Here is a 21,756-nt window from a genome sequence, read left to right on the forward strand (position 1 = left end):
GACTCCCCTGGTGGCGCGGTGGTTAAGAATCCGCCTGCCAATGCAGGGGACACAGGTTCAAGCCCTGGTCCGGGAAGATCCCACATGCCGCAGAGCAACTAAGCCCGCGAGCCACAACTACGGAGCCTGCGCTCTAGGGCCCGCGAGCCACGACTACTGAGCCCGCGTGCCTAGAGCCCGTGCTCTGCAACAAGAAAAGCCGCCACAATGAGAAGCCCGCGCACCGCAACGAAGAGTAGCCCCCGCTCGCCGCAACCAGAGAAAACCCATGCACAGCAACGAAGACCCAACGCAGTCAAAAATTAATTAATTAATTAAAAAAAAGAGAGAGATAGATATAGAATGCTTAGCACAACGAGTAACAGAGGGTTGGTGTTCAGTAACTGGTAGGTGCGAGTAATGTAACCCAGTGTGAGCAGCCAGTCAGATCTGCAAGGAAGGGGACCCCGCTGGGCAGAGGGGGTCCTCAGAGCAAGGCCTGGCGAAGGGCTTCGCAGCTCTGACGCAGGGGGTCGGTAAGAGGAGAGGCCGTGTGCCTCGGTCCTGTTCTCACCACCAGTCCTCTCTGTTCCTGCTGAACAACAGATGGATGGAGCTCTTAGAAGAGGCGGTGCGGAACGCCACCAGGCACCCTGGAGCCGCCCCAAAGCCCGTCCACCCGCCGCCCTCAGGCCCCCAGGAGCCAGCCCACCAGAGCCCCACACCCAGCAGGTGCTTAGCCCTCCAGGCCCCCTCACCATCCCCACTCCAGGCCACTCGTTTGCTGCTTCTAAGCCCTTCACCCCTGGGGATGGGCAGGTGGCGGAAGGTACCCTCACATCTCTGCCTTCCGTCGCCGTCTGCTCTCCCCCTGCAGCCCCCCACTCGGCTGTAGTAGAGACTGTGCCTGAAGTGGGGTGGGGGGTATAAAATCGTGACCAGGAGAAGCTTGGCCGACACCCACCCTCCCCTCCGGGTTGCCAGCCAGACGGCAGGTGCCGGCGTCTAAACCCCTCCCTCCTTGGGCCCTGCTCCTTCATTGCCCATCCCAACTCAGGAGGCCCGAGTGGAATTTCACCTCCTCCTGGCTGGCAGAGAGCCAGACTTCCCAGCAGGCGATCCTCTCTCACCCTGGGCTGTTTCTTCCCTCAGGGAAGGACTGGATGACTCCGAGGTGTTCCGTAGTGAGCCAGAGCCTGAGACAGTACCTGGAGGTAAGTCCCCTGAGCTGTCTTTTTGGGAGCCCAACCCATTCCATTTTCTGTAGGCACAGTAGGGAGGTGGTCAGGTGTGCCTGTGGGGGTGATGGGAGAGGGCTGTCGGGGCCAGAGGTGTGAGGTTTTGATAAGGGTAGAGAAGAAACAGTGAGGAAGAAAGAGTCTGGAAGAGGAAAGAGAACAGGCTGAAGCGAATGTGGGCCAGCTCACTTGAACAGAGCTCTCAACCTGGGCTCTCTGGGTGCCAGGTATCGAGCAGGGGAGGAAGAGAGGGGCGGTCAGGTCCGGGGGTGCCTAACGGAGAGCAGAATGCACTCACATCTGCAGACACAGGAGTCTTGTGGCGGCAGGGATAGGGAGCCCAAAGGGCTGAAGGTACAGTCGCCGGGATGGGATTGGCAGGGGCAGGAGGGTCTCAGACAGAATTCTCGTTGAGTTTTTATGTGAAATAACTTAGGGTCTCATGTTTAGAGAGAAATCTCCCCGGTGGGCTCCCTGGCTGGGTCCCTTTTCTGTTTCCTTCTGCTTAGAATGCTTCTAACTCCCGCACGCCCTTCACAGTCTTTGTGCAGGTGTCAGCTTTGCACCAATATACCTTCTCTGACCACTCGGTTTAATACCAGCGTTCCTGACCTCCCACACCCTGCGCCATGTTTTCTTCTTTCCTGTAGCACTTCTCTAATTTATGTAGACAGTTTACTTATTTTATTTTTCTTTATGTCCGTCCACTAGAATTTAAGTTCCGTAGGGCGGGGATCTCTGTTTTATTTACGGATGTATGCCAAGAGCCTGGGACAGTGCCTGGCCATAGTAGGTGCTCAGTAAACATTGTGGAATCAGGCAGTGTTTCCAGCCCCTTGAACCCAAAGCTGGGCCTGGGATCAACCCGTACGTGCCTTCCCTCTTTCCCTGTCTTACACTGTCCTCCCATCCAAAACAGGCACTGGGCCCCAGCAGAGGGTCAAAGGGAAGCACCCGGTCCTGCTAGAGGGCCCCAAGCAGGAGGGCAGCATAGAAGAAGAGGAGCTGGGTACGCTGCCTCACCCTTCTGCCTCCCTGGATGGAGAGAACAGGGGCAGCAGGACAAGGGACCCCATCCTCCTGCCCCTCCCAGGCCCTCTGTTCATGGAAGGACTCGCCGATGCAGCCCTGGAGGACGGTGAGTGCCTCGTGGCCCCAACCGTCAGCCCCCCGGTGCCCCAGTAGCGTGGCCATTGTGAACACCATGGCAGACACCCCACTCTCTTACCTGCTCAAAGGCTCTCCCTGTTGTGTTTGAGGAGAGATGGATGCAGAGAGACAATTGTCATTCCTGTCCCCCCACCCACCCACCCAGCTGGTTGGCCAGAGTCCCACAGCTCCACCCTGTGACTGGAGAAGTTTCACCAAGATTGCTGTGGGAGAGGGGAGCAGTGGCCCTCCTGCCACCTCTGCACCCTCCCCCGACTGGCGAGGTGTGTAGTCCTGTTTCCAGGAAGCCATCGCCCTGTTTCCCCTCCAGTGGAGAACCTGCGGCACCTGATCCTGTGGAGCCTGCTGCCAGGTCGCCCCATGGACCCACAGACTTGTGGGGAGCCCGAGGACGACCTGACACCTACACCTTCCGTCATCAGCATCACTTCTCACCCCTGGGACCCAGGCTCCCCAGGGCGAGCTCCCACTGGGGGTGAAGGGGACAGTGCCCCGCTCTCAGGGCCAGAGCGGGGCCAGCAGGAGGACACGGCTCTCTGTTCTCTGGAACACCTGCCCCCAAGGACCAGGAATTCTGGGATCTGGGAATCTCCTGAGCTGGACAGGAATCCAGAGGAAGAAGCTTCGAGCACAGAGGCAACAGGAAGTTACAAAGTTGTGAGAAAAGGTAAAAGACATTGGGGTGTCCACTGGGGAGACACACGCCCAATTCTGCTCGGGTAGCGCTGAGTCTTCCGGATGGCTACTTCCTTCCCCGCCTCTGTCCTGCAAACCATGTGTGCAGAGGCTCGTCCTGATCCGGGGGGAAGGAGACATGTTGCTATCACGCAAAGGCTTTGGGGTCGGACAGCTTAGGTGCAGAGTCCTAGCTCCGTCGCTTAGTACCCGTGTGACCTTAGGCAAAAATCTGAATCACCTCTGGACTCCATTCTACAACACAAGGGTATTACGACTGCTTGGCCCAAATCAACTGTCAGTAAAAGTTTCTGCTAGCGTTTGTCACTGCTCTTCCAGTTCTGAGGAAAAGTGGGGCTCTTCTCGGGAGCTTCGTTCCCAGGTGACTCCAGATAGCAGCAAAGGAATTGGCGTGTAGGATGGAGGTGGCAGCGGGACTAGAGGTGGAGCCAAGACTAGGGGCTGAGGACAAGGCTGGGGAGACGCATGGGGAGTGTGGGGCTGTGTTGAATGAGCGGGGACGTAGGGAGGGCGCCCGCCTTGTGGAATGCCGTGGGCTGTAAGATAGGAAAAGCCAAGACTGGCTGGGATGGGGACCCAGGGCAGCTTTGTCTGGCCAGAGCTCGGGGGAGGGAGGGAAGAGTAAGCTGAAGAGAGGGCAGCCTGGTCTGAGGAGTGCAGCAGGAAAGATGAACCGAAGCACGGGATGCTTTCGAGGGGTTGAGGTGGGGGGCTGGGGGTCCATGTTAGTGCTAGGGGGGCTCCTTTCCTCCCCTAGTGCCCAGCTCTGCCTCCTTTTCCAGGAGCATTTTTCTTTCCATCTGCCCAAGGTGTGTGCTCTCTCCTGGGTTTCTGGGACCTGGCCTCCCTGCTCTCTCCTCTGGTGAATTGTTGGAGCGGCTATCTTCAGCTCCCTGGGGTATAATCATGTGTGATCTTGCGTTCACTTTGTTCTTCCCTTTTTCTCCACCCCCGCTCCCTCCCCCCTTCCTTCTCCCTCTCCTTCCTGTTCTCTCTCCCTTCCCTCTCCTTCTCTCTCAGTCTCTACTGTCCCTGGTGGTGGTGTCGGTGCAGCTGAGGTGGCAGGCAGCAAAGTTGTCCCTGCACTACCAGAGAGTGGCCAGTCAGAGCCTGAGCCACCCGAAGTGGAAGGCGGAGCAAAGGCTACGGGTAATGAACTTCTCCTTGGAGCCAGAGACAGGCCAGGGCTAGAATGCAGGCCCACGGGGGCAGAACTGGGCTTCAGGTGCTAGACCCTTGCCTGCAGTCACGTGGCCACACACCTCCGTCCATACTCCCTGAACTGTCTGGAATGGGTGAGGAGTAGGACGTGGGCCTGAAGACGGAAGAATGGACCCTGTGCCAGCCCCTCGCCGAGAGCGGCTCAAAGCAGTAGGGTTAAGCAGCTCTGCTTAGTCACGAAAGGGGGCGGGGAAGCCTGGCCCACCGCCCAGGGCCCAGTGTCCTTAGCCCGACATTCTGAGCCACCTCTCCCCGACACTAGCCACCATCCAGTGTCACTGTGGAAAAGGGCTTACGTGGCCTTGCAGGCTCCTGGGCACTTACCTATGCTTACTGCCCTGTCAGTCGGCCTTACGTCCTTCTCTGTGTGTCCCCGACCCCCTCTGATGAGTTGAGGTACCTCGAGGATCGTGAAATAGATGGCAGTTGCGGCAGGGCACCGTGTCGAAGTTCAGCAGCAGAGCCTGAGACGGGGCAGAGGGAAGGAGGCTAGTGCCTAAAACCAGCCCACGCCCTCTTTACCCTTCCTTCAGGGAATGGGAGCCGCTCCCCTTTCCCAGAAGAAACACAACCACGCTGCCCCTTCTCCTTAGCTTCCACCACTAAGCATCTCCCCTGCTCTGGGCCAAGCTGAGCAAAGTCGCCATCTCGAAGGCTCTCTGGCAGAGAAGGGCTTTTGGGAGACTGGTAGGCAGCACGAGGCCAGCCTACTCCGAGCTCGTCTGCAGGATGGCTTCCCTGGCCCCGTCAGCCGGCCTGGGGAACACCAGGGGAGCGGAAGATGGTTTAGACTTCCTCTCTGTTTGCCTCCTAATCGCTTTGTCTTGCTGGGGACAGGAAACTGCTTTTACGTGAGCATGCCGGCAGGACCCCTGGACTCAAGCACTGACCCCTCAGGGGCACGCGTGGGGCCCTCCCAGCCCGATGGCCTCCCTGCCTGGCAGCCGGCGCCTCGGCCCGCGCTGCGGGAAGGCAATGAAGATCAAAGGCGCCTGGGCCGCTCTCCCCCCAGCCTGGCCCTCAGGGACATGGGCATGATCTTCCGTACCATCGAGCAGCTCACCGTCAAGCTCAACAGGCTCAAGGTAAGGGCTTGGGACCCTGGAGGCCTCAGTCCACTGCGCCGAGACCCATCACCCACTCGAGTGAGCTACACGGTGTGTCTCCATGGGAGCCCTAGATCCTGGCCTGGGGCTCTACCCTCAGCCCAGCCAGCCGCCCTCAAGCACAACCCATCCCCTGGACCCCACGGAGAAGAGGGCATTGCCCCTTCCCCAGGGGCTCATGAACAGAGGGGCTTGAGAGCAGATGTCCCTCTACAACTCTTCCAGGACATGGAGCTGGCCCACAAAGAGCTGCTCAGGTCCCTCGGGGGAGAGTCGTCTGGTGGTACCACGCCTGTGGGCGGTTTCCACACACAGGCAGCTAGATGGATAGACAGCTCCCTGTCCCCTCCAGCCAAGGAGCACCTGGCCTCTGACTCCAGGGACAGCTGCGAACTGGGGCCCTGCCCTGAGGACGGTGAGTGAAGTCCTCCGGGGGTGGGGTGGGGTGTGCAGGGAGAAGGCCTCCGTCTCCTGAGGAAGCACTGCCGTGCAGTGTGAGGACGCGGGAGTTCTGAGAAGGGGCCTCGTCTCCCCCTGAGTACAGTTCATTCATTCGTTCCCTCAGCTTCAGAAAGAGGTCATTTTAGGGAAGGCGCACGGAAGCTCCCCTAAAACTGGGAAACTTATAACTGAACCCTCTTTTCCCTTGGGTTATGGAGATAACAAACCAGGGGGAGCCTCGTCTCACATCTGAAACCTGTTCTTAAGCAGTGGTTCAGAAGCAGATTGCATGGGCCAGGGCCATGGCTGTGTTCCAGCTTAGGAAGACAGACCCATACCTACCCGTGGGCTTTGGGGGCCGACAGAACAGAAGTGGGGTTCAGTACGCAGCCCTTTCCGGGTCGAACAGGGAACTCCAGGGTTTCTGGAGGAGGAGAATGCCTTGTCACGGAAGGATGGCACTGAAGAGCTGCTCTCACAAGCCTGAGGGCTTTGCAGGCGGAACACAGGGAGGGTCATCTCAGAGGCCAGCCCCTCACTGCCATCCCCACATCCCTGCAGGCCACAACGCCCCGCTGGAAGACGGCCCGGCGGACTCGGCCACATCCCCAGGACTGTAGCTGTCCAAACCACCGAATCCTCCGCGTCCCGACTCCTCCTCTAGGGACTGGCCTGAGGCAGGGCTCAGGGTGGGGAGAGCCCAAGCCTCCTCCCTGCGGTGGAGGCAGGCGGTTGAAGAGACAGCTCCAGCCAAGACCAGGGGGAGATGCGCATGTTGCTTGGTCTGCTCAGATTGGAGTCAAGTTTCCGTGTCTTTTCCCCTCCCTTCAGCCCAACCCTTCGAGGCCTTGTGTCTCCTAAGCATGCTGACTGCATCTGAAAGGCCCCCCTCGTCCCACGGATGTGCGCGCCTGTGTGTGTGGGTGAAAGGAGGCGGCTCCAGTGTAAATGCACTTTCTTCCTCCCCTCCCTTCTCCACAGGGCCCAAGGCTGGGGCGGGTGTCTCCACCTCTCCTCTTTGTCACTTTGGTTTCCTATAAATATGTATGTATTGTATGTGCATCTTTGCTATTGTAAATAACTTTGACCTTTTTTGTTTCTGATCCTGGCGTGCCGAAGGCAGTTACAGAGGGACTGCTAAGGGAAGAGGAGGTTCACTTGTATCTCTGTCAGCAGCCCAGCTCCAGGATCAGGGCCCAAAGGTGGAGCCAGCCCTGAGCGCTCCGCCCCCCCACCTCCCGTGGGCAAGGCGGCATCCAGCTTCCGGCCCCGCCTGGCCAGAGAGCCTAGCCTCTGCAGCTCGGTGCTGAGCTACTCCCTCCCTCCTAGGACTTCTCATCTTCAGGGGAACTTCTTACCCCACCTGTGTCCACCCTGCCCCACCCTCTCCCTATAGAAAACCAGTGTATCAGGTACAGAGCTGAAAACTGGGCCCCAGGGAGGTGGGGGTAGGGGTTTGAATGCTGGAGTCCCTAAACTAACCTAGGACCATCCCCAGGGGCCACCACAGCCTTGGCCCCTATTACCACATCCACTCCACTCCCCACAGACTAATAGAATATACACACTGTGCTAGGTGTATATATACATATATATATATAAATATATATAATATATATAAAATACAGATATGGAAATGACTGTTTTGCTGTTAAAATAATGTATACTCTTTTATTTTCTTCCTTTCATGGTTAAGATTTTTTTTTAAGAAAAGTTAAATATTCTTCAACTGTGGTGGTGTGTGTGTGATTCTTGGAACTGCTGTGATCAGAGATATTGTGATATTCCCTCTGAGACTGATTGGAATTGAGTAGAGGGAACAGAAGGCAGCCCCAGACCCAGGCCTTGCCGTATTCCCTCCCGAAGTTCCAGATGTGCACTTCACTGAACTTCAGACTAAGCGATACAGCCCCCGTGGCCAGAACACAAAAAGACAACGCGCGCGCGCGCGCACACACGCACGCACGCACGCACGCAGTGGCCCCAGAATCAAGAGCCCTCGTGAGCTGCCCTCAGTGAGCTGCCCTCAGTGAGCTTCAGGACTTTAAAGGCAGTACACAGGGGAGGGTCATCTCAGAGGCCTGGCCAGCTGCTGTCATCGGTCCTCCGCGTCCTCCCACAGGCACCCCCTGGAAGCAGCTCATCAGACGTGGCCACACCCCCAGGACTGTAACCACTCAAACTGCTTCTCTTTGCTGTCGTTGTTGGACTAAGGGACAAATTCTCTTTCGCCCCCTAACTGACGTTTTCCCTCCTAAACCCAACGTGATGCTGAGTGCTGACCTTGGGAGCTTACGGTCTAGTTGGGCATCAGAATTAATACACGATTCGTTCTTGATGAAGTGTAGGGGTGCGGACAAGAACGGTACGGATCCCCTGGAGCTTTAGAAGGCCTCGGGCAGGGGTAACTGGAGAGGCTAGACGTTACTGGAGAGCGCCTGCTGTGTGCTCAGTGTTGGGAATTCAAAGAGCTGCTCCCTGCAGAAGCCCAGCCAGCCACCGAGAGGCTGAGCAGCAGCGCAGGTGGTCAGAGGCAGAGAGAGGACTGTTGAGGGCCACGGAGCCCCGCAGAGAGGCAGCGCTGGCAGGGACAGCAGGGCTCTGTCCAGGCAACAGAAAGCGGAGTCGGGGCCGAGAGGATGTGACCAGAGGTGAAGAAGGGACGCTCCCCGAAGAGTGGATGTCAGCTCCCCAGAAGCCGGCCCTGGGCTCTTGGGGCACGGTCGGGTCATCTCAGTGGAGGCTGCGCTGAGGGTGAAGAGTCGGGTCCCCCAGCTCTCCTGACCCCTCTGGCCCCCGCACTGCCTGGGTGGCTCTGGTTTCAGGCGGCTGACAGCAGCAGGCAGTGTCATTAGGGTTCGTGTTTAGTGCTTGGACTTTGCTACGTAGATGACAAGAGACTCGGCACCCTCTCTAAAGCAGCCTGACAACTCTACGTTTTCGTAAGCTGAGCCCTTGCCCCTCCTCCAAACCAGTCCAGACACGTGGGCCGGATGGAGCAGCAGAAGGGGGAAGGGACCCAGGAGGGTGGAAGGGTGGAGCCCGTGCTCCATCCCTCTGCCCCACCTGCTCTCCCACTCAGCCTGCGCGTGTTGGTTACTATCCCAAGTCTTTCCCTTCCGCCTCTTGAGAGCAGAGGCAGTGCAAACCCTCGTGTATCACGTGTCCTCCAGGGAACGGGACGGCTGGCACGGGTAGTGACCCTGGTCTGGGCAAGCAAGAACTAGGTCCTGAGGAGGTAGGAGAGCAACACCCCTGGTCGGCCACCACCAGAGGGGCTGAGATCACCCCCAGCAGAACCATAAAGCCATTCGGCCATTTCTGGCCATGTCAACGCGCTGTTAACAGGCGCAAAGTCCAAATATTCCCAGTAGTTCTGGGACAAAGTTTTCAGACAACCTCAAGGAAAAAAGTACAGCAATAGACTTTGTTAATGATCTGAGCTCTCCCGTGGGAAGGCCAACCCACACATGGAAAGGAGATGCTTCCGTGGCCCAGAATCTCTGGGAAGAAGGTGGGAGGGGGCTAGGTGGAGGAAGCCACAGCCGCCTCCTCTTTGTGCTTGGCTTTACTGACAGGGTCCCTTGGCAGCATCAGCTCTTGGATCGTGGTGTACGCAGGACATTGTGGGGAGAAGCAGTTTTTCTGAAGGAAGAAAAGGAAGGCTGATAGCTGACAAAAGCAATGAAGATTAAGCATCTGGGAGAAAAACATTTCCTGGGACAGGGTGGGTTAGGGGCTGGAGGACATGGAGAAAAGGCAAAGGAGTGTGACCGCCCATCTCACAGCAAGAGAGATGAAGGCTGTGTTGTGATAAAAAGAATAAGGGAAACTACAGGCCTGTCTTGGAAATAGGGAGACAAGCTGCCTGCAGCAGCTGCAGTCCCTGGGGACTCACCGCCAGGGACAGCCGCAGCAGCCCCACGGGGCCCCTGGACGCGCTCTTGGACTCGGAGAACTGTGCCTGGTACTGCACTGCGGTTAGGAAGGCCTCTAGCCCCACCTCTGTGATGCGGTTTCCTGGTGGAAGAAGCAGACGACGTGGCCTCCGGCACTGCCAACCTCCTTCTTGCCTACACCCTCACGGGACACCCTCTGCGACCCTCTTACTCCAAAACTAACCCCCTGCTCCCCCAGCTCCCCAGCTCACTTACCTAGGACTAATTTCACTCCAGCTCTACTTCTCTGACGCCTCCTTTGTCTGACCTCCCTCACCCCCACCCCAAAGCCCCGTGCCAGAGGGCCTTCACCATCATGATGCCCAACCACTGGAGAACCAGGTTCCGCTCCGTGGAGCCAGGGCGGGGGCACCCTTGTGACAGCATGGGGCCCAGCTAGCCTCGTGGCAGGAAGGTGGGGCGTGGGGGGGGGGGGGTGTTGGCAAACGTACGGAGAAGGTTGAGATGCAGAAGGACCCTGTTCCCAGGCATGAAAACTTTCCCATCTCGGTGCTCCACGGGCTCCAGGAGAGGGTTGACCATCTCAGTAGCTTCCCCAACCACCTGCTCAGGCAGAATACTGATTGCAGCAGAGGAGAGGGGAGCTGGTCAACAGGCCATTCATTCATTCATTCAACATACATGCTTTGAGGGCCGGCTACAGTCCAGGCTTTGTCCCAGGTGCTGGGGATACAAAGATAAATAAGCCCATACCCTCAAGAAGCAGCTTTGCGCAGGGGAGCCAGAGAGTAAGAGAGCAATGCAGTATGCTGTCAGAGCTGACAGAGGGGGGAGCTCAGTACTCTGGGGGCACGGAGGGGGCACGGAGGAGGCACAGCTAGCGGGTCTCGGCAGGGGTCCTGGAGGAGGTGGCCTGTGAGCTGACATCTGAATAGTATGTGGTCCCTGTCAGATGAAGATGGGGGGAAGTGGCAGCAGGTGCAAAGGCACGAAATAGTGTGTTGGCATTCACTAAGTAATTCCTAACAGGGAGAGCAATGAGGGCGGTGGACTGGAGGGAGATGACGCTAAAGGCAGGAGGAGAGGAAAATGCAACAGTCCTGGGGAGAGTCAGCAGCCTGGATCAGGCCTGGGGCAGGGACAGAAAACTGGCACTGAGGCAAGCCTCGCCCGCCTTCTCCACCCGACTTTCCTCTTTTGTAAGATCTTGTCCTGGGTGCCAGAGAAGACTCCCAGAAGTGGAGGCGCCGTTCCCTGCCAAGGTGGGGAGGTCTTTTGATGACAGAACACAGGCATACCCTCAGAGATATTGTGGGTTCGGTTCCAGACAGCCGCGGTAAAGCGAGTCACATTCTTTTGGTTTCTCAGTACGTGTAAAAGTTATGTTTACACTATACTGCAGTCTAAGTGTGCAATAGCATTATGTCTAAAGAAACAGTGTATATACCTCAATTTTAAAATACTTAACTGCTAAAAAAATGCTAACCATCATCTGAGCCTTCGGGGAATCCTAGTAGTAACATCAAAGATCACTGATCACACATCACCATGACAAATATAATAATAATGAAAAAGCTTGAAATATTGAGAGAATTATCGAAATGTGACCCAGAGACACGAAGTGAGCAAATGCTCTTGGAAAAAAATGGCACCAACGGACTTGCTCGACGCAGGGTTGCCACAAACCTTCAGTTTGTATAAAAAGAAAAAAAATCTGCAAAGCACAATACAACAAGGTACGCCTGTGTAAGGACAGATAGCCCTCGGGTTAGGCTTAGGGTTAGCTGACTCCACTGCGGAGGGGTGGGAGCTATGGAGTCAGCAGTCCAGGAAGGTTTCCAAAGCAAGGAACAAGTTGGTCCAAGTTTAAATAGAAAAGGGAGGCTCCAGGGGCAAAGGAGAGAGGGTCTCAAGTAGCCGTGCACAGGGTGGGGGTAGTACCACGACTAGGAAGACACCCTGCCCTCCTGGGGAGCTGCTGGCAGGGGCAAAGGAGAATGTGCTTCGTTCCCTGTGCAACTGTACGAGCAACCGTGGGCGTGGTGGTGAGGAACAAATGGCCTTTCGGGAAGCAGACTGAGTTGAGGCAGAGGATCAAAAGTGTGGGCTCCTAATAAGCAAGTAAAGGTAGAAGGGGAGGGGGCACTGAGCTCTGCTACCCCCTGCAAGCCCAGGTTGGATTAGGGAGGGGGCCAGGACTGAGGGCACAATGTGAGTTGAAGTGGCTGCTGCCACAGTACAGGGCCGGAGACTCCATGCCAGGAAGGCTGGGGGACTGGACCCCAGGGACGTGTCCCCCACCCCGCTTCTCCTGCAGCCTACCTCCGACTCCAGGAGGATGCTGCGCTTCTCTTTGCTCACAGTCTTGGTCCCTTTTCCCTTGCTTAGTTTCTGCTCAGGGATGGTTACCTCTGGAGTGGGAAGAGGAGCCAGAATGCACAGTGCAGACCTCTGATATGACTCAGTTTCCCCAGAGAGAATGGACTGCGGCGAGGAAGGGGACTCCTCAAACTTTGGGTTTGGGTACAACAGAAATAGAGCTGAAGGGGGGACCCCCAGCTAGGTAGGCGGGTTTCTTCTCCGAGGGCAGGGCCACAGGGGTCCAGCCCAGGAGAAACGGTGTGGAGTGCCGTGGATGGGGCCGGTTGGGGCTTCCGACATCAAGGTGAGAAGACTAGCTCAGCGCAGGCCTCCCGCATCCCGCCCCGTGCTCCTCCTTCCTCCACACCAAGTGGGCGCCGCAGAGGGGTGCTAGCACTTACTCCCCTTGCCTGTCTTTGTGGAGTCTTCTTTCTTAGGGGTTCCTTGTGTGGGTGACTGCCCAGATCCTGACTTCTCCTCTTTCTTCACCACTTCCTGTGGGGGATGTAAGAAGAGAGATGAGAGTCCTACCTCCCTGGCAGATGGGGAACAGGTGTGGGAGGGGCCAGAGGTGGACTTTCAAAGGCCTTCCTCCCTCCGCCCCACCCTGTTCCTGCAGCGCCCAGGGCTCTGCTGCCCACAGCACACCTACCCCGGACTTCTCCTTTTTCTTGCCCAGACCCTTAGGGGTCTTCGTTGTCTGCATCTTGTCTTTCTCCACCATTGCAAAACTGCTGACCCTCATCAGCTGATTCTTCTCACGCTCTGTTTTGGAGTCCCCATGTCTGAGAGGTGGAAGGCTGTGCTCACAAATGGGCGGGGATGGAGGAGGAAGAGTCCGGCGCCCCTTCCCCAGTGAGGAGTGAGGGGAAGCCTCATGCCTGGGTGGCAGTCGGACTGGCAGCACCCCTACCCCAATCTCCCTGCCTAAATGCTAACATAATTTGTTTGGGACCCTTCTGGTGCAGGTGCTGTTGGGAAGAAACGGCAGAGGGACCCAGGGATGAGCTGGGGGTGGGGGGAGGTGGCATTCAGACTCATACTGAGGAGAAAACAGTAGCTGACATATTTTTAACTAAGTGCCAGGCACTGTTCCAGGTGTATTAGATGAATTAGCTCATTTAATCCTGTCAACAATCCTATGAGCTAGGTACAGTTATCCCCATTTTACAGATGAGGAAACTGAGGCCCGAGAGGTTAAGTCACACGCCTAAGGTACCAAGCTGTTTTGTGGAAGGGCCAGATTCCAAGTCCCTGCGGTCTAAATCTAGTCCTCTTAACCAATACACTCTACCATCTGCGGAGTGGTTCTGCAGTAAGAACCCAAACGTTTGTTATATCTGTGCAGAGGTCGGAGAGCAAAACGGTCACGACAGAGGGAGAGAGGACGGGTTAAGACTCGGCCAGCTAGCTGAAAGCAGCCGACCTGGGCAGCGGTTCCAAGGGCTCAGGTCTCAGGCTCCGAGCGCTCCTCACCGATCGCAAGCGCTCCTGCGAACCTTTCTCCAGCAGGAGGCGCCGGCGCTCCACCACCTCGGTGTGCGTCAGCTCGAAGGGGCGCAGGACCTGGGGCGGGGCGGCACCTCGCGCTCAGCCGCCCGGGGGGCGGGAGGATGTGGGGGTCGCTCCCCGGCCCCGCTCAGCCCGCACACCCACCTCGGCCAGCTTCAGGGCGCCCTTGTCCTGAATGCGGTTGTGGGCCAGGGACAGCCAGAGCAGGGAGCGGTTGAGCCGGAGGCCCTGCGGGGGTCAGGGAGGGGCAGTGAGCTGGCTGGCCCCGGGCCGCCACAGCTCGCGCGGGGGCCCCTGCCGGCCTCGCACGCACATCCGCGATGTAGCCCGCGCCCTCGTCACCGATGTGGTTGAAGCCCAGGTTGAGGGAGACCAGGGTCCGGTTGCAGCTGTGCAGCGTGGACAGAGCCTGGCCTAGGAGCTGCGCGCCGTGGTCGTCGATGTTGTTGTTCCGCAGAGACAAGTGCGCGATCCTGGGCAGCAGGAGGGAGAACGCGGGTCACAGGAAACACGGGGTCCTGGGCATTCCCCGGAACCTCGGAAAACGGGGGCATGAGGAGGGCCATTCGGTCTGAGGGTGGAGAGGCAGGAATTGAGGGTGCTTGGAGAGGTGCTGGAGGGGCAAGGGAACAAAGGGTGACTTGGAATGGGGGGCAGGCCCAGAGAAAGGGGGTGAGGGAAAGGAGTCTCACGTGCTGTCCACTGCCATGAGCTTGTGATAGGACTGCTCCGGCAGCGGGTTCCCCTCCAGAGACACCTTCCTGAGGGTGGGGGAGATCTGAGACCCAGGAGGCACCACTGAGGCCAGATGAGGGAAGGGGACAAAGAGGAAGGGTGGGGCTCTGGGAAGCAGCTTGGAAACAGAGGCAAAGGATGCACACACACACCCCCGCCCCGCCCAACTCCCTGATACAGGAAATTATGTGACAGTTCTCCAGACTAGAAATCCAGGAAGTGTGCCGTGTGAAGGGGTTACTCCCCAGAGTTAGTGAGGTGTGGTAAGGGGGCCTCTGAGATGACCCCAGTGCTCCCCACTTCCTGGTATCCGTGCCCCAATGCAATCCTCTCCCCTTGAGTGTGGCTGGACCTAGTGACTCACTTCTAATGAATGGCATATGGCAAAAGCGATGGGCTGTCACTTCCAAGTTTAGGTTACAAAAAGGCTGTGGCTTCCAACCCGGGTGCTCTCTGGCACCAGCTGCCAAGTGGTGAGGGCACCCAGATGACCTGTGGAAAGGCTCCCGAGTGGAGGCGCTGTGGCCACTCAGCTGCCACATAAGTGAGCCTGGCGGCAGATGCTCCAGCCCCGTTCAAGATGACTGCAGCCCCGGCCAACAGCCTTACCGCAACCTCACCAAGACGCTGACCCAGAGGTGCCAGCTAATCTACACCCGGATTTATCTCACAGAAACTGTGAGATAATAAATGTTGGTTGTTTTAAGCCACTACGTTTTGAAGTAACTTGTTACACAGTAATAGGTACCCAATACATGACCCCTCCACAAGGCAGTGGCTTCTCCAACAGTACTGAGAAAATGGAGGTGTTTTTCCAAGTCACAAGAAAAAATGAAACTAATGGCTGGAAAATTCTCTATTAAAAAAAATTTCTCTCGGGACTTCCCTGGTGGCACAGTGGTTAAGAATCTGCCTGCCAGTGCAGGGGACATGGGTTCAAGCCCTGGTCCGGGAAGGTCCCACATGCCACGGAGCAACTAAGCCCATGCACAACTACTGAGCCCGCATGCCACAACTACTGGAGCCCATGTGCCTAGAGCCCATGCTCTGCAACAAGAGAAGCCACAGCAATGAGAAGCCCGCGTGCAGCAATGAAGACCCAACGCAGCCAAAAATTAATTAATTTTAAAAAAGTTTCTCTCGTGATATTTGCCCAACCTTTCAGCCTGGCTCATCTAGCATCTAAACTTGATTGCATTTATTTTTAATTATTTTTATCATGTTGATCTGACTTATTTTTACATATTAAGATGAATTCTATAGTTATCCTCCTGCTGGCTAAACTGTTTCTAATTCCCACGACGGAATACAATATGTGTTTTGTGGTGTTCAAGACAAAGAGCACCCAAGGACCTCCAGCTGAAGGAGACAAAATCCCTGCCCTCAAGAAGCATCCATCCCATCTACAGGAGGAAGACAAGTGAGGAGGCAAGCCAGTGACGGTGGGTTCTGTGAAGCAGGAGAAGTCAAGGGTGCTGGAGGAGCTTCAACAAAGGGCAGCCAAATCAGCTGTGTCCTTCATACAGCAACCACCCCTGTGGTTATACTGCTCCACACCTTGCTCTGGCTCCCTCCTATACAAGAATGCCCTTTCCCAGTTCCCTGCCGGGCCCCCTCCTATTCCTCTTTCAAGGCTCAGCTTGGCACCACCTCCTCCAGGCAGCCTTCCATGTCTCTCATGAACCATTCTTCCACCACTACAGTCCCCACAGTGCCCTGCAGTATCCACTCCTATGCCCTTCTCCCTCCCTCACTGGACTGCCAGTTCCTGTAGGATAAGAACCAGTCCCTAGTACAGTGTCAGACACCAGGCAGTGAGGAACCTCCAGGGAGAGAGCGGGTAGTGGTGGGACTGATGGAGAGGAGAGGGGATAAGGCCCCAAAGGTAGGCTCTTTAGGCACCAGAGTAGGCAGAAAAGGGGACCCCAATGCTTGTCAGATGAGAGCTTCAAAACCCAACAGACAGTAGCAGCACCCTCTTTCCACAGGGATGCCAGCCCAGGCCACACGAGCTGGAACTTGTCACCCCTGTCCCCAAACTGCTCACTTCTGACCACCCAGCCAGCCAGGCTACCCAGGTAGCCTCCCCCTTGCCTATTCCCCTCTGCTCACCTGAGCGTGGATGAGCAGAGAGGCAGGAGGGCGATAAAGGTGGTCAGGGTCTTATCAGTCAGCCCCACCTTCCACAAGCTGGAGATGGTGGGAAGCACAGAAACGCAGCTGGAGCACCACCTCCTTCCCACCTTGTCCTCTCCAGCCACCCTGACACCCCAGCCACACCCTTCCTTATCACCTTCCGCACAGTCCCCAGGGCCTTCCGTGCCCCTTCAGTTCTTTCTCCCAGACCACTGGTGGCCCGTCTCCAACACTGGCCTCCTGCCCCTCCCCCAACCCCATGTCCCCTCACTTGATGGCCTGAAGCTGGCTGAGGGAGGGCAGACACTTAGAGAAGATACCCAGGATACGCTCCTCAACCTTCCAACCTGCGGAAGGGAAAGGAAGAAGGCGCCTCAGGTCCGGAGAGGTGCGGTGGTGGACGGCTGGTGAGAGGGACTGGTGGGGGGGCGGACCTCACCGCGGATGTAGATTTCCTTCACGGACTTGTCCTCAGGGTCCAGCTCCACCTGGATGGTGGGCCGGAAGAACACGTATTTGCTCTCCAGGCTGTTGAAGCTGCAGGACCCGGACAGCGGCTGTTCGTCTAGAAGGCAGGGGTGCGAGGAGCCGGGGAAGGAGGGAGGGGGCAGAGTCACCGCCCCCGGGCCCCACGCCCCGGCCGGCCTACGGGAGCCGGAGAGGCCGGGACGGCTCCCACGGAGCCGCGGGATGGGAGGACTCCGCCAGACCGCATCTGCGAGGGTTTGGAAAGGACGACGGGAGACCGCCCCCACCTCCCCACCAGCCCCCTTGCATCCACCCTGCTCACTCACACACACATTGCCCTGCGTCCCCGCCATTCGGCCCGCCGTGCGATGGGGAATGGACGCGGTAGGCCTGGCAGACACCCCGGCGTCTCCACTGTCACTCACCTACGGTGGGCTTTTCCGACGTAGAGGCGGAGGGGACGAAGGTTGGGTGCGGGCGGGGCCGGGTGACCACTTTGGGGAAGTCCGTGTAGCCCCACCGCGTGCAGAGCTCAGCGAAGTCCACCTCGAGGACGCCGGTGCACTGGTACTCCTCTGTGGGGGCGGGGACGAGAGCGGGAGGGGAAGCGTAGCGCCGCGCCGCGCCGCGCCCGCCCCCTGTAGCCCAAGGCTGCCAACAGAGGGCAGCAGAGACCAGAGGACGTCCCACCCAGCCCTGCGCCCCCGCCCGCCAGGGATCGGCGCACTGCGCCGCGTTCCCACGCTCGTCCGCGCGGGGTTTCGGGCTTCTGGGCGGGCAGCGGCCCCTCCATCGAGGCAGACGTCCTCTCAGCCATTTTTAACATGTAAGATGCGTTGTAGAGACCGACACTGAAAACACTTGAGAGGAAACAGTGGGAAATCAAGACCTAGGAGGAAGGGGACTAAAGGGCGTGGAATGGAGACAATGAGGGCGCCTCTTTTATGTGCCGGCTCGTCCACCCACCCCGTGGGTCAAGGCCGCTTCCACTCCCGCTCTCCGCTCCCTGGGGGGCCTCCTCCTCCCCAGCCCAGCCTCCTCCCACGTTCCTTCCTTGCGGGGACTGCCCAGGGTCACACGGAGAAAGAAGGCCCAGGCCTGATGTGAGCAAAGAAAGGAAAGCAGAAGGACCTCTCCAGCTGCCCCCGCTCCCACCCCCATCCCCACGCCCGCACTCGGGTAGACCGAGGCCCAGCAGGGTGGTAGGCTTTTATTTATTTAGCAAACATTGCTATAGCACTTACTCCTGTCCCACACGGTTCTATATATGCTTTGGAAATCTTAACTCATTCAAGAGTTTTATTAATTTAGACAGATGCCCACCACTTCCCATCCTGAGGGCTACGCAAACCTGAGGTGCCTGAGTCCCCAAAGACCCCTGCTCTTTCCTGCTCCCGCATGGGCATCCCAACAAGAAGTGGTTCCTTGAGACGGGAAGGGGTGTCCCTGGCAAAGGCGAGAAACCGGAGGCAGAAGGGTGGGCTTGGTGCCAGCCTGCTCTTCCAAGTGCAGGACAGCCTGGAGCCCCACAGGCAGCAGGCGCTGCAGGGACTGTGCCCCGGACAGAACCCCTGCAGCCAACAGCAGGGAGCCTGCCCAGAGGGTGCAAGGGGGCTGGCAGGACGTGTGCTCAGCACTGTGGGGCAAGATGCAGAGAGGTTTGAGGGTTCTCGTGGCAAAAGGGTGAGAGACACAGGCACCCAGACGTCAAGGGGAACACAGACACCCGAGAGACATTAGCTGAATGGACAAGGCTGATGAGAGGAGGCATTGGGAGGCTAGGGGAGCCCCTTGTACAGCTGACTCCTGCACACTGCCTGCTTTCCCGGACTCTTCCCTCTGCTGGGAGGGTCCTTCCCTGCTTCACTAACACCATCTTTCCCCAAACAGAGGTTCTCAAACTTTAACAGCTTTCTGTAAGAATCAGTAGGAAAGCCTGTTAAAGCAGTTTGCTGGGCCCCATCCCCCCAAATTCTGATTCCATAGGCTGGGTAGAGTCTGTGAATTTGCATTTCTAACCAGCTCACAGATGATGCCAAAGATGGTCCAGGGAGAACCGCTGCTCTAGACCAGCACTGCCCGACAGGACATACTGGGACGATGGAAGTGTTCCACCTCTGGGCTGTAGCTAGCAGTGACCTAGTGGGCAGCACAGCTCCAAAAGGGCCTTGCTCCTGCTCTCCTCCCCTCCCACACTCCCTCCTCACACTCGCTATGACCTTGCCTCGTAGCTCCTTGAGAAACAGAAGCCACCAGATGCGATGTCCTCTCAATCTATCAACGTTCCTACAACTGCCTTCACTCGCTACCCCATTTGAGCCCTGCCACAACACACGATAGCGGCTGCTAAAGCCGCTGTGACCGTGTGGCCCTGTCCTGTTATCACTCCCTTTCTCTCCGACCCCTCTGGCTCCCCCTGCCTGGGGGAGCTCCTTCTCCTCTAAGATCACTGAGTCTGGATCCTGAGCCCTTTCCTGTCTCCGGTTCCACTCCCCCCTCCCCAGGGGAATCTCTTTCATTCCCAGGGCTTAAATGCACCCAAACATCAGCAGCTCCCCAATTCACATCTCCAGCCCTGACATCTTCTCACCGCTCCACGCACTTCCATGCAGCTGCTCAGCCGACATCACCCCTTGGAGATCTCTTACGTGCTCTTCCTTCAGGCCTGCCTGTCTCCATGAATGGCACCTTAACCCACCCCGTGCCCAGTACAGAAACATGGAATCATTCTTGCTACCTTCCCCACTTTCCACCCCATCCACTACTTCACCAACTCTTTTATACCTCAGAAGTACTGTTCCAAGGAGCCTAACCCATCTCCCTCACTACCCGAGTCCACAGCTACCACTGTCCCTCACCTGGGCTATTGAAATGCCTCGTAACTCAGCTGCCTACCTTCATTCTCTCCCTCTGCCACTCCATTTTCCACACAGCAGCCAGAGTGGTGTGAGTGTGTGTGTATGTATGTGTGTGTGTGTGTGTGTGTGTGTGAATGTAACTAGGTTCATAACTGTAGGAGATTCTATCCTGTCTTGTCTCTCCTTCTGGAAGATGCTCTTTCTCCAGCTCCCATAGCTTCCTCCGCCCGCCCAGCCACCAGCACTGACAAGGAGATGGCACCTGACCAATGTCTGACAATCAGAGTCTTTTCCCAAGTTGTTTTTCCTTGAGTCCAGAGACAGCAAGTTCCTGTCCCTCTTTGAAGGCAAAGCTGGTAGATTTGAATCAAGAAGCCTTCCAATCAATTCCCCTTTGTGGATAATTAATTGGGGTTGGGGTTCTAGCACTTGCAACATAAAGAGCCACGCTCATACGCGTACTTTTCCAATGGTTTTCTTCTCCTAGAGAATGTAAATTCCATTCCAGCTGGACTGTGTCCATCTCGTTCTCTTTCTATTGGACCTGACCACAGAGCAGGCATCCAAAAAGTAATTGTTGAATAAATGAATGAATATCTATAAAACTAAACTCAGAGTCACCTCCCGGCAGCGCCCCTGTGTCTTTCCACCACTCCCTGGACCTTCTTCTCTGATACAAATTAGCACATCTTATTGTATTTGTCAGCATCCCAAACCAGAGTGTGGCTTCTTTAAAATCAATTCAAACATCTGCCAAGCTGAGTCTCAGGAACTGTGCTGGGACGAAAACTGGGATTCATATCCCAGGATGGAGCAGGGCGCTTTGGGTGGGTGCACAATGTACGTTTGTTGAGTGAACAAGTGAATTTGCAGTTTATAAAATACTTCCTCACCATCAACTCTACTGTGCCTCCCAGCAATAGGCAGGGCAGGACTCTCCATACTACAGAGAAGAAACGTGCCTAGTAACACGTGCACACCTCATAACGGTGACCACTTATAACACCCTTACCATGTGCCCGGAGCTAGTTACATTCACATATTGAACTTCAGCTGGTGGATCCCTTTTCCACACAGCGCTCCTCAGCGCCAGAAATTCTGTTATTATTTACTGGCTCGTCTGTCTCGCCCGCCATTGCCTGGCACAACGAAGACGCCCCATCCAATCTGGCTAACCCGAGCGACGAGTGGCTGTTGGGAGCGCGCGGAGAAGCCTAGAGGCCTGATCCCCCAACCCCGCCACCAGCGTACCAGGGTTTTTGGGTTCCTCCTCCCCCACCGGCGGCAGGACAGTCGTCGGCTTCTCCTTGGCCCCGCGGTCCCCTTTCCTGGTCACTGCACCGGATGACTTCTGGATCCCGGGACGCGGGGCCCTAGGTGAGGCCACTGGTGGTGCGCTCGCCTCGCCCGACATGCTGGTGCCGTCCGCAGCGACTCTGGGGACACTCACGGGGGCAAGGAGGCAGGACGGGATTCTGTGGGGCTCGCCCTGGAGGTGGCCGAATCAAGGGTCTCTATTCCGCGTCCACAGGCGGGACCCGCCTGCCGCGGCGTCGCCTCAGCGTCCCTCTCCAAGACAACCGCGCGAGGTGGGCGGGCCCGAGGGCAAAGGGGCAACCACAGAGCGCACACGAGGCCGACAGGGGGCACCACAGAGTCATCAGGGGGCGGAAGGAGCCAGGAGGGCGGAGCCGCGGAACTAGGGCAGCCGAGAAGGGCGGGGCCAGGGCGGAGCCTGGGCAGCCCTGGGTCACAGGGGCAGGAGAGCCCTGGAGCCCTGGAGGGCCGGACCCCGCGGACCCTGTGCGAAAGGAGAAGGACCTGGGCGGAGCCGTGGCGGAGGGAGACGAGCGGATATCGTACTGGACCGGAGTGGAGGGGGCTGGACTAGAGCGAGACCAGGACGGAGAGGCGGGGCTAGGGGGCGGGCAAGGAG

General features: G+C 57.4%; 2 protein-coding genes across 12 annotated transcripts in view; one reads left to right on the top strand and one right to left on the bottom strand.

The window, feature by feature from the left end:
• The window catches only part of ARHGEF11 (Rho guanine nucleotide exchange factor 11), a 111,844-nt gene extending 104,563 nt beyond the window's left edge, over positions 1–7,281 (top strand). For 7 of the 11 annotated variants that reach the window (XM_082833194.1, XM_082833192.1, XM_082833196.1 and 4 more), the window contains 8 exons: positions 586–711; positions 1,132–1,193; positions 2,137–2,355; positions 2,698–3,054; positions 4,104–4,232; positions 5,142–5,389; positions 5,636–5,825; positions 6,413–7,281. In XM_082833194.1, the coding sequence (XP_082689320.1) occupies positions 586–711; positions 1,132–1,193; positions 2,137–2,355; positions 2,698–3,054; positions 4,104–4,232; positions 5,142–5,389; positions 5,636–5,825; positions 6,413–6,471 (1,390 nt within the window). In that variant the 3' untranslated portion in view covers positions 6,472–7,281. The remainder of the gene's footprint in view (positions 1–585; positions 712–1,131; positions 1,194–2,136; positions 2,356–2,697; positions 3,055–4,103; positions 4,233–5,141; positions 5,390–5,635; positions 5,826–6,412) is intronic. The other 4 variants (XM_082833197.1, XM_082833199.1, XM_082833200.1 and 1 more) reach the window with 2 other exon arrangements.
• A 2,095-nt stretch (positions 7,282–9,376) lies between these two features.
• Positions 9,377–21,234, bottom strand: LRRC71 (leucine rich repeat containing 71; the record flags this gene model as incomplete). The annotated part of the gene is given in 16 exon segments (XM_082865741.1): positions 9,377–9,496; positions 9,750–9,871; positions 10,242–10,356; positions 12,073–12,161; positions 12,513–12,606; positions 12,764–12,898; positions 12,900–12,911; positions 13,588–13,677; positions 13,768–13,851; positions 13,937–14,096; positions 14,316–14,384; positions 16,471–16,548; positions 16,766–16,841; positions 16,934–17,059; positions 17,388–17,537; positions 21,072–21,234. Coding segments are annotated over 16 exon segments (1,683 nt in total).
• Between the last annotated feature and the right edge of the window lie 522 nt (positions 21,235–21,756).

The sequence above is a fragment of the Leucopleurus acutus genome (assembly GCF_964270905.1).
Source record: "Leucopleurus acutus genome assembly, chromosome: 2".
Classification (NCBI taxonomy): domain Eukaryota; kingdom Metazoa; phylum Chordata; class Mammalia; order Artiodactyla; family Delphinidae; genus Leucopleurus; species Leucopleurus acutus.